Raw genomic sequence first — 12,248 nt, 5'->3', positions numbered from 1 at the left:
TTGAAACTATATCCATGATAATGGAGACATTAGGTTCTGGTAAAGAGAGTAAAAACAGACATTCATTTCCTCCGTGCTAACCCTCAGCAGAAGGAAATCCTTGTGACACAGCGACTCTAATAACACGCTTTCCTTGGCAACACAACACCTCAGTTGCTATAGTGATGGACATTGGATTCATGACAATATTTAGGAGTTCCGTAAACAGGGCTGAGCTTGCTGAGACCACAGACTGCAATAACCAGTGTGTGTGTGTGAATGAAGCTGTAGATGAGAAAGAGTGAGTAGTTGGATGTTTAACATGTACAGACAGGCAGAGACAAACACAACACACATACACATACACACACACACGCAAACAAAGTCAGCACAATACACAGACACACAGTAATCCAACCACTGCTGGACTGACAGAGTGAAGAAAAAAGAGCCCACACCCTCAAACAGAGAGAGAGAGAGAAAGAGTGTGTGTGTGTGTGGGAGGGGCCGGAGGGCGTTGGTGCAGAAACTTTGTAGCTCCTCTTTAACTCTTGGAGCAGGGCGGTTTTGAGCAGAGAGATTCAGAAGGAGATACGGAGAAACTGCTGCCGCTGTTAAAAAGGTAAAAAAAAAAAAAAAGCTTTATCTGTATTTTAAGGACATTTATCTGCAGTTCATCAAGCATTATTTAAATTTTTTTTATTTCAGTGTGGTTATAGTGCTTCCAGTGTGTTCTTTCTAGAAAAACTGGATGTGATTAGTAGCTGCCTTTGGCTTTGTTTGTGTATGTTCTCCTTTACTGCTGAGATAAATCTGCCTCTGTGTGAGAAAAAGGGAGTGGGTTTGGTTGGCCTGATTTAGTGTGGTGGGACTGATTAGAGCATAGCTGCTGTAGAGCAGAGGAGCATTAGGGGAAGAGTTAAAGCATTAAACTGTGATAAAGTTCAACATTTCAGCTGAAAGTCTACTGAGCTCCTCAAACTCATCTGAAACCAGCTGCAGCTGTGTGGGTATTTATATAAATATATTTGTGTGTGTGTGTGTGTTTGCGTCTTATGACAGGCAGCATGAAAATGGCTCAGGTTTGGTTATAGACATACACATATTTGAGTGTGCATGCAACAGCCAGATAAGATCAGGTCAACTCTCAATGCACTGAAATAAACAGATAAGACCACCACAAACACACACGGGGATTTGCTAAGAGATTCGGGGTACTATGTTTAACTCTCTCAGGTTGGTGCATGCCTGTGTGTGCTGCTTATTCAGCCTTAGGATTTGGAGTTTGAAGTGTATGTATATATACATATATATATATATATATATATATATATATATGTATATATACATATATATATATATATATATATATATATATATATATATATATATATATATATATGTTGTTTGTTACTTAAATTAATGAAACTAACCTGAAAATGATATGCTCACAATTTAATTCTTAGAGAGGGTGTGTGTGTGTGTGTGTGTGAAAGAGATAGACAGAGAGAGAGAGAGAGAGAGAGAGAGAGAGAGAGAGGCATTCTGAGCAGTTACTGTTAGGGAGTGGCAGCGTTTTTGCAAAGCTTCAGACAGGTTAGAACTCATCTACCTGCCAACACCTACAGCTCATTCAATTCAACTTAACCTGTCTCAGTATAAAGTGCTTTACTAAGTAAAGAAGCATTATTAATGTTACTATACTGGCAAAGTACTTTTGTATTTTTGTACTTTGTACTTTTTGTTCCTTGTTGCACCGTGTTGTTCCTGGAGGAACGTAATTTCGCTCCACTATGTACTTGTACATAGATGGAATGACAATAAAAGCCTCTTGACTTGACTTGAAGTATGGACTTGCTAATGATGAAGATAATTGAAGAAACAGTAATAATTAATAGTAATAGTAATATACAATTCAGATGTTTAGAGTCTGTAAGGATAAACTCAACAATGGTGCAGTAATATTAGCATTAACAGGAACTATGTGATGATAATAATAGCATTAGATGAGCAATAAATACTACACTGTGTGAGTAGTTCTGAAAGGAGAAGTACAGAGTAGAATTGCCATCCAAAGAAAACGGTGGGAACTGATTCCACACATTCGCAGGAGTGCGTTTAAATAGACTGCTAAATATACAAGGGAGTGTTTCTCACAACAGTTTTACTGAGATCTAACTTAAGCCTGAAGTGAAGACTGTCCAATAGGAGGAAAGCTTGGGGATATTTCTATTGGCCCAGCTCTACTTAGAAATCCTGCTTTGGGTAATACCTCCCAGGTGTTTCAGGATTAGAGTCACACACCTGTTCACACTCACACACACACACCTGCAGAGTGATAGACAGGAAGTGCTGTAGTTATGGAGTAAAACTTCAGGTGTGCGGAATACCTGCAGATTTAGTGTGAACTGAGCCAGTCTGAACTACTCAAACTATCCTTTAAATTCCTAAAACTCTAAGGGACAGCACTTGGGCCTTTCCTCCTTTTTCTCATAACTGCAGAACTAACACATTGGTTTCAAGAATTTACACTAAAATAAACAAATAAGGTCACCGCAATCACACACCTTCCCAGGTTGGCGTGTGCATGTGTTTTTTGTATTCATAAAATACATATAAAAATACTAATTTATAGCTATTACTGATTTATTTATAGTAGTTACTGAAAGGTTTACAATAGTTACTGAAATATTTACAGTAGTTATTGAAAAGCTCATAATAGTTACTGGATCATTTCTAGTAGTCACTGAGTAATTTATACTGGTTACTGAATGATTCATAGTAGACATTAAATAATTAACAGTAGTTACCGAATATTTCATACAGACCACAGAATATTTCATAGTAATTAATGAATAAAAAATAGTTACTGAATAATTCATAGTAGTTACTGAATAATTCATAGCTGTTACTGAATATGTCATAGTGGTTACTACATAAAAATCTGTGATCGTACAAATGATTTAATGTGATTATGATTCTTTAACAAACGTTTCAATACATTAGGAAATCTCACATTTCACCACATTTCAATTTGACCTTATTAATTTGGTACAGTATTTATTTTTTTAAGATACACAAAATACACAGATGTGGAACACTAGTGGAATACAGACAGCAATATATCCTAAATAAATAAACAATAAAATCTTTTTTGTGGATTTTTATATTTGAACACAGCCTGAAAATATACTTTTGACCAAAAAAGAGTTTATACTTGAATGAATATTTAATTTATTAGAATTAATTCTGACGTTTCAAAATAGATGGAGTTAATACGGCTCCCTTCACATCAATGCATTTTATACCCCTAGAAGTTGAACAATGCGTTTGCAGTTTAAGGGCTTACATTCTCAAACCATGGCAGCTCCACCCTTCTCCTGTTCAAAAAATGCAGTTGAGAAAAAAGGGAGCAGCACTGCCTGACCTGGTAAGGGGTGGGGCTTAAGACTCACCTGAGCAAGCTTAAAAACACACCTGAAGATGCCAGAGCTCATCATTCAGCCACAGACAGGAGAGGATTAAGCACACAAACGCACACAACACTGTAGCTGCTTGAGAAACAGGAGATCCATTCAGCTTTAAGCATTCACATTTTAAATAAATTTTTCTCTTTCCCTCAGTCACCATGTTGGTTCTCCTGGCTGGAATCTTCGTCCTCCACATCGCTACCGTCATCCTCTTACTTGCTGCCACCATTGAGAATGTGAGTCACAGCCTTATAAATACTGTTTAGACACACTTTAGAGACACCTTTAAATGTCAGTCTTGTTTACAGTAATTCATGTCATACAAATACACAAATATGTTTCATTCAGTTGGTTTTGCAAGTGTTTCTTGATTTCAGAAATTTCAGAGGCACATCTGGAATATTTAACATCAAAGACTAATGTGACTGCTGATAAACAAGCAAAAGTTCACTGAAGCTAGATGTTTAAAAACTCAACGTCTAAACAAAAACAGCTCTACCCTTTAGTGTTCCCTCTTAAGCCTTACTCCCAAAACCTACATGTCCTCCCTAAGCTAGAGGGGTGTTATCAGATTTGTAGCTAGATCGCTATATAAAGCTAAGGCTAGTATATAGCTTTCCACTATGTGCTGTGGACGCGGAGCATGATTGACAGGCAAATAGATACGCCTTCTGCTCATGATTGGTTGACTGTGACATAGATGTACCTCAGCTCTTATGTTTGGCTGACAGGGACATAGATATGCCTATTTGTCCTGATTGCTTGACAGGGAAGTAGATACTCCTCCTTGTCCTGACTGGGTGACAGGGACATAGATATGCCTCCTTAATTGACAGGCAGATAGATCAGCGTCCTTGTCCTGAATGGTTGACAGAGGAGTAAATACACCTCACTGTCCTTATTGGTTGACAGGGATGTAGATGCGCTTCCTCGTTCTGACTGGTAGACAAGGACATAGATGTGCTTCCTTCTTCTTACTAGTTTACAAGGATGAAGATGCTTCTTTTTGTCCTGATTTGTTGAAAGGGACATAGATATGTCTCCCTGTTCTGATTGGTGGACAGAAACGTAGATACACTTCTTTGTCTTGATTATTTCACAGGGACGTAGATAGGTAGGTAGATTCTTCTTCATTCATCTTCATCTCTTTCTAGGCTTGGTGGGTGACGAGCAGTATGTCCACTGATATTTGGGCTCGCTGGATTAGGACTGGTTCTAACTGGAACTACACAGATCTACCTGGAATTTACCCTGAAGGTAGAAAACACAAACACACACCACTGCACATTGTAAAATACAATTTCTGCATTTATTTAATGTGATTATTATATTATATATTATATATTTATATTGTATATTTAGTATATATTTTACCTTTTTTTAAAATATATACAAGGGTCAATAAAATGGACCAAAAAAAAAAACAGCAGCAACATGTCAGTATCACTGCTGTACTGAAAATGGTCCACCACCTAAATAACGCCAGCTCAGTGGTGGTCCTATCGTGGTCCCTCTCCATGTATGGATGGGGTAAAGAGGGGCTGATAAATTGTGTAGCAAATGTCAGTAAATGTAACCCTAAAAATGGATTTGTAGGTGTGTCTGATTAAATGGCTATGAACTGTAGGTTCAAGGTGTAACTAATAAACTCAGTTATGCAGTATTTTCCATATAGTAAGAAGTGTAGTTAGTTTGCATGCATTTTAGGTGTATATACTGAGTGTGCATGTGTGAGATTACCAGGCAGTGGTTATGTACTGGGTTTGTGTATTACATGTATGTCTGGTATGAAGTGACTCACTGCATTGCTTAATAACTCAACAATGCAGATCTCATGCAGAGGAAGTATAGGGTGGGTGTGGGTGTGTATAGGCGGAGTGGGGCATTACTGTGTGTATGTGTTTGTGTGTATCCAACCCCAGAAAGATTGTTCCATAAAATGAGTCATGAAGTTTAGTGTGGTATATTCAGGAAAGCTGCCTCTTGTGTGTAAGCATGTGAAACTGTTTTGTGTGTTTTTTCATTGTTTAGCATTAGTGTGGAAAGAATGAGAGTGGGAAAGAACCGTGAGAGGAGGCAGTTGTTAGGGTGTGCCTCTAGAGTCACACACACACACACACATACAAACACACACACACACACACAAACTGTCTGTACTGACATTTAAAAGCCACACATTGAGACTTCTGTACACAATGCAACCCTTGCTAACCCTTGATGAGGTGTAGCTAAATTGTTTCTGTCCAAATTATTCAGTTTGGATTATGTGAATGTGTATTCATCCATCTGTAATTGATTAGGATAGTCTCTTAGAATTAGTACACAAAAAAAATATGTGCATGTTACAGCCCAAGATTAGTATCCTTAAGGTCCATGGGACAACAATGATTAAAAAATGATATACTGCACAGCCATGATTAAGTGTGTAGAGGGATTGAATGCATAGTGAGGTTGAATGTGTAGAGAAATTGAGAGTGAATGGGGGTTGAGTGTGTAGAGGGACTGAAAGTGAATAGATGTTCAATGTTCTAAGATTAACTGCATAAAGGGATTGAGTGTGTAGAAGGACTGAACATCTAGTTCATCTAGTATCTGAGTGTGTAGAGGAACTGAATTTGTTGAGTAACACAGTGTATAAAAAGACTGAGTGTGTAGAAGGATTGAGTGTGTAGAGGAATTGAGAACTTCTCTGTCCTGGGACTCAGGTGGTGGAATGAACTACCACTAGCTGTCCAAACAGCATACTCCCTTGCAGTCTTCAAATGCAAACTAAAGACCCATGTCTTTGTAAAGCACTTAAGTGAGCGCTGATCTAAGTCCTTATTGAATTGCATTCTATTGCACTTAGGCTATGCCTAATTCTGTATCTTTTCTCCTAGGTATTAGCACTGACTTTTGTTTCTGGCTGTATCTGTGCTAATGGGTAGTTTGGACTGTAACCTATTTGTACTAGCTAGGATACATTCTCTGTCTGCTAAATTTCATACAGTTAAATGTAAATGTTAATTGAGAGTGTAGTGGGACTGCATGTGTAAAGGGATTAGGTATGTAGACAGTTAGAAATAAAGGTACTGTGCAGGTACATTTTCCGTTCATAAAGGTACAAACAATGCAAACCCTCAACGGTACAACGGTGGTTTGAATATGTTTTTCCTAGTGGAAAAGTATATATTTGTATCTTTTCATAACCTAATGTTTTAAAACAGAACAATAAAATAAAAAGCCTGGAGATGAGATGGAGTGTGTGGAGTACAATTAAGAAAATATAATTTCAATGGATTATGGTACAATTATGTTCCCTATCTAAAGGTACTCAGATGTACCCTTGAGGATACAACCCCAACGGCAAGAGGGGAAGTGCCCCAGTGACAGAGTGTAGAGAATTGAGTGTGTAGAGGGATTGAATGTATAGGGGGATTGAGAGAGTAGAGGGGTCAGGGTTTGAGAGTTTCAAGGGATTGAATGTGTAGAGGTATTTGAAAGTAAAGTGGGATTGAACATGTAGAGGGATTGAGAGCAAAGCTGCTGTAGAGGGATTTAATATAGACAGATGTTCAATGTGTCATGGATTTAATGTATAAAGTTTCAAAGTTTGAAATAAACTATTTAAAAAGACTGAATGTTTAGAGTGGTTGAGTGTGAAGAGGGAATGAGACAGTAGGGAGACTCAATGTATCAGGGGAGGGATTTAATTTTTTAATGGGACAGAAAATAAAATTCTAAAATTCTCAAATATGTAGCCCCTTCCTTACTCAATGGCGTGCCCTATAGTCTGATTTGGCCATTACATAGACAGCATTATTAAGAGCAACGTTTTGTTTTGGGGGGCCAAATTGCAATGTTTGTGGTAGGCCGAGGGCCAAAAAGACAAAACATTATAAAAATAAAGAAGATTGGTGGGTTTCAAATTGAGTTTTTAAAATAAATTTTATAACGTCACACTGTATTTTATTACTGACACACTTTTTAAAAATATAATATGTTTGTTTTCTAACTGGGTGAAGGGGTAGAGTAGCTTTCTGATGGGCCAAATCAAACGTCTTCACAGGGCACACTTTGGGCAGCCTTTGATTTAGACTAAAACCACATAACATACAATTTGTACACTTTAAAATACTTCAAATGCCTACCTAAAAATAAATATACTACATGTATTTCTTTTCTACATTGTTTTCAAATATACATGTTTTATGACATCAGTGTTAATATGTAACTGTTATGGATTTTAAATATTGTATTGTTGAATGCTGCTCTAATCCATTTCAGATCATACATATTCAAAAAATAGTTTTTATTGCTATGCCATGTCATTACAATATTGTTGACATGCTTTGTGTGTGTGTGTGTGTGTGTGTGTGTGTGTGTGTGTGTGCAGGGTACCTGCAGGCGGTACAGGCAAGCTCCGTGCTGGCGTGTGTGTTCTCTGGCATCGGTCTCTTTGTTTTCGTGGCTCAGCTCTTCACACTGCCCAAAGGAAAGCGTTTCACTTTCTCCGGAATCTTCCAGCTACTGGCCTGTATGACACCACATACACTACACAAACTACACAAATTACACAAACTACAGAATTCACACTCATATTCTCACTGAGCAGAAATCATTAATGCCCCAGCACAGTTCTGAAACCATGACAACATTCTACTCATACTACACATTTAGCCTAGCAATAATGCAAATTACCTTTCTCTGTCTCTCAGGTTTGTGTATTATGATTGCTGCCTCTATCTACACGGATATTTTCCATAAAGATGAGAAAGCTGGCCAGCACGGACCATCCTTCATCCTTGCCTGGATTTCCTTTGCCCTCACCTTTATCTCTTGTGTCATCTACTTCATCCTGCGCAAGAAGACCACCTGAAGAATACACATGTCGCACAGCACAAGAAAAGCCCAACAAACTCTTACAAACACACACACACACATCTGTTTAATGTGTGACTGTATTCTCATGTCAGGGTCTTAACCCCCTTAACCTGCAGGCTTATTATTCAGTAAATACTACGAAACTAATATTTAAGTTGTGTAGTTATAAGAGAGTGCTGTCCAAGCTCTGCCTGCAAATTCAGTCTTTGGTAGCTACTGTTGTGAGATTGGATAAGCTTTACAGAATGCTGGAAAAACCCAGTTTTTACCAGAGACAGAAGCAAACTTCTTCATAGTCTTATAGTCGCTATATAACATTGAGTCACTATATAACATAAAAAGCAAAACATTTGTAATTAAAACACTAAAAGTAGGTATTGTGGCTTGTGTGTTACAGTTTCTCATTAGGTTGAATAAGATTTGAGGTTGAACAGAATAAATTCTGTTCTGTAAAGCTTATCCAATCTAGCAACAGTAGCTACAAAACAACAACTTGTGGGCAGAGCATAGGCAGAGCATAGGCAGAGCAATTGAAGTCTGAGCTCAAATAAGAGCCTTTAGGGCGTAAGGGGTTAAAAAGCCAAAGAAGCTTGACTGTGAGTGTGATGGTATGGGTGTGTTTGCTGGTGTTTGTGGGGCAGTTTTCAGGTCATAAATGTTTATAACCAGTTCTTGTAGAGGCTTCTGGGGAGGACATGAGAGGTTTTTGCTTCTTCCATCATTAATATGTTACTATATAAAGTGACTTCTAACAGCATGTGCAAATGAACAGTTCCTCACTGTTACAACCTAAACAATGAGAGAGAAATCAACACAACATGTGGAGACCTGCACCATGGCTGCCATTTTCAGGGCTAATGAGTGTAAATGTATCAATGTTATTTAGGGCCATGTGTGTATTATTGCAAACAGTGTGTGTCTTTAGAGTTAAGTATGAGCTGTGAGGCCTGGCACTAACTGGAACACGTTTGGCTAAATGTGGGTGGAGTCTGGAATTGGGGGCTGAATGAATGCTTTTTTTTTTTTTATTTAGCACAAAACTATGAATGATTAGTTATTTTATTTTTGTTACAGTATGTCTTTTATGCAACTGAACATTTGTATTAAAGTTTAATTAACTCACACAGTGGAGTGCTTGTGTTTCTTGTGTTTCAATATTCTGGTCAATAACTTGCAGTTATTAGAACTGTGCAAAAGTCAGAGACTACTCTTTGTTTATTTAATTTCCAGTCAAAACTGTCATTAAGTATGTTATTTATTTTTCAGGAGATACTTCTGGGGAGATCCACTTGAATAGATAAGGCAAACGTAGAAAACCAAAACAAAAACAAAAACTAAAACAGAAGTTTCCAAAACTGCCGTTAAAAAATAATTAAAAGATACAGAGAAAACCACACAGGACCTGGTAGACCACCAAAACTGTCACCATCAGATAAACAGTACTAAGCAGTAAAAAGTCCACGTGTTTGGGTCTATCCTTCCACTGTGGGTAGACGATGCTATGTCTGAAATCTGAAGGTAGCTGTGTAGCTGTTAAGAAGCCATTACTGAGAAAACGAAACAGACAAAAAAGAAGTCAAAGAAAGAAGCTGTTTGTGATCTCAAAGCAATGAACTGACCGCTCCAGAGCCCAAGCCTCAGCATCACTGAATGTGTTTTGGATTACTGGAATTGTAAGAAGTAGAAAATGCAACCAATTCCTAAGCCTAAACTTTGGAGGTGTGGACAAATATCTCTGCAGATTTTTTTGAAAAACTGAAAGCAAGTCTCCTAAAAAAAATGAAGCTGCAAAACTGGCAATGGGTGGATACACTAATTTGATGTTATATTTAGTTGTTGAAACATCTGTGTAATTTTCTGCTAAATATTTTGGTTCCACTGTATTTGGATGGCCCCCACTAGATTATCTATACATGTTCAAATCATTAACAAATTATCAGGTGATTCTCATTATTGTTGGGATCAGGGTTAGAACTAGTACCAAGGTTAGGTTCACGACCAGGGATAAGTTTAGGATTTCGAGTGAAGTTAAGGTTATGGATAGGGCTGGGGCAACGATACTGTAAGGAAAAATTAAGGTGAATTTAATAGATTTTTAACTTAATGTAAGTTAAACGCAACATAAGTATTTACAAGATATATAAAGTGGGCTATTATTCTGAGAAATAATAACTTGTAATTAATGGCGATTTGACAGGAAATGAAAAAAATGAGAGGTGGTCTCTGAATTTTGCACAATACTGTATGTGATTTTACAGGTTTTGAATACTTATTTATATTTCTGATAAAGTACTTGAATATTTGTTCTGAAAAACACTTAAAAACAAATAACATTTACATTTCATAATGAACCATAATTTTAACTTCCAACATTCAGTATGCATGTGGCTTATCAGGCAAGATACACTTACCTTTGAGATGAATCATCAGACTTGGGCCTTCAGACATCCCCCTTTTTCCACTTAAAAACAGGGAGTGTCCCTGGATGTCTGGAGTCACAACAAGCTGGAGCATTCCCTAGAAAAGTCCTTGTTTTTAAATGTGAATTAAAAACACACCGGAAAGTCAGAAGAAAGACCTGACAGCACAGCAGATGAGCAGACATCTCACATTGTGCTTGCTTTGGCCAACAGAGTGGGCCAGCTCCTGCTATCTACTAGCCACTTCTACCACTTACTTGCCATAGAAAATACTGCTGAGAAAAAAAAACAAAAGCTAGCAAGTGTCAAGTGAGTCCACAGCACAGCACACCACAAACATCTTCTCAAGACAAGAGGTAACCCAGGGATTAAAAGCAAGGTTGAGTTTATGAGACTTGAATCATACTACCAGGAGTTAGGTAGGTAGATCTGTTTTATAGGCATACAATCTACTTGACTGGCTACCATGTAATCTACAAATAGTGCATCATTTTTTTTAAATGTGTCACTTTTTCAACCATCCATATGTGACACATGGCATATGTTGATAGCAGCCGGCTCTGTCTCTCCAGAACTGGAGCTAGCCCAGGGGTGTGTTTAGGGTCTGGCTATTGGGCTATAACCACGGGTCTCTTTTTACTGCCAAAATATTTATTATGAACATGAATTGTGGGCTATTACAACCGTCTAATCTTTTGTGGTATCCTTGCCTCATTCCTGCCAAAGCCGCTAGCTTAGGCCCAATCCCATTTCACCCCTTGCCCCTACCACTTAGCCCTTAGCCCTCTTTTTTGCACGCTCACATCTAGGGTTAGGGTGTCCCACTTTTTGTTGAGATAGAGGGGTAGGGTTAAGTGTTAGGGCTACATGGCCCTCCAAACGGAGGTTTTTCAGAGGCACACTTCAAACAGAGTGTTATGAGAAAAAAAGAAAAACTGGCAAGATGGCTGCGTGAGTGACCAAAGAAACCCACAAATGTAAGTATTTTCTCAGTTAAAAAATTACAATAACCATTGTATTAACTTAGTTTAATGTCATTTCAATGTATTATGGTCGTTTTCTTCATAACAAGCATGAAAAATCGCTAATAGCATGCTACTGTTTCAGTAGCTAGCTAGCTAACTTTTCCATTCCACCTTAAATAGTGCAGCAGTTACATTCTGGTGCTTCAGGCGTCAAAACTGCTGCACCATTTAAGGTGGAACGGGAAAATTCAAACAAGAAGCTGGTGAATAACTGACTTCAGCTTCGTATCACCAAAGAATTAGCGGTTGGCGATAATAAATAATTGTTTTATACCCTCTCTTTGAAGGCATATGATGCCCTAAATGTAACTAGCAGCAGCAAGGTTGCTGAACTTTTCCCTTCTCTGCTATCACTGAAGACGGGCCGGGTCGCCCACAGAGTGCCGCTAGTAGCCTGTTAACGAAGCAGTGTTTTTTTTTTTTGTTTGTTTTTTTTAATTTGAGGGTTGTCTCATTTCGTAGGGCAGGATTTCAACCACTAACCCTTGTAA

At 38.0% G+C, this 12,248-nt stretch overlaps 1 protein-coding gene across 1 annotated transcript; it reads left to right on the top strand.

The window, feature by feature from the left end:
* The first annotated feature begins 456 nt into the window (after positions 1–456).
* LOC118805889 (epithelial membrane protein 2-like) lies at positions 457–9,436 on the top strand. The gene is made up of 5 exons (XM_036567032.1): positions 457–601; positions 3,603–3,685; positions 4,604–4,706; positions 7,825–7,965; positions 8,147–9,436. Exons 2-5 carry the CDS (start codon positions 3,608–3,610, stop codon positions 8,305–8,307), a joined length of 483 nt encoding a protein of 160 aa, XP_036422925.1. The 5' UTR covers positions 457–601; positions 3,603–3,607; the 3' UTR covers positions 8,308–9,436.
* Positions 9,437–12,248: the final 2,812 nt, after the last annotated feature.

Source organism: Colossoma macropomum, unplaced genomic scaffold (assembly GCF_904425465.1).
Source record: "Colossoma macropomum unplaced genomic scaffold, Colossoma_macropomum, whole genome shotgun sequence".
NCBI lineage: Eukaryota > Metazoa > Chordata > Actinopteri > Characiformes > Serrasalmidae > Colossoma > Colossoma macropomum.
This window is presented reverse-complemented; position numbering and strand designations above follow the sequence as displayed.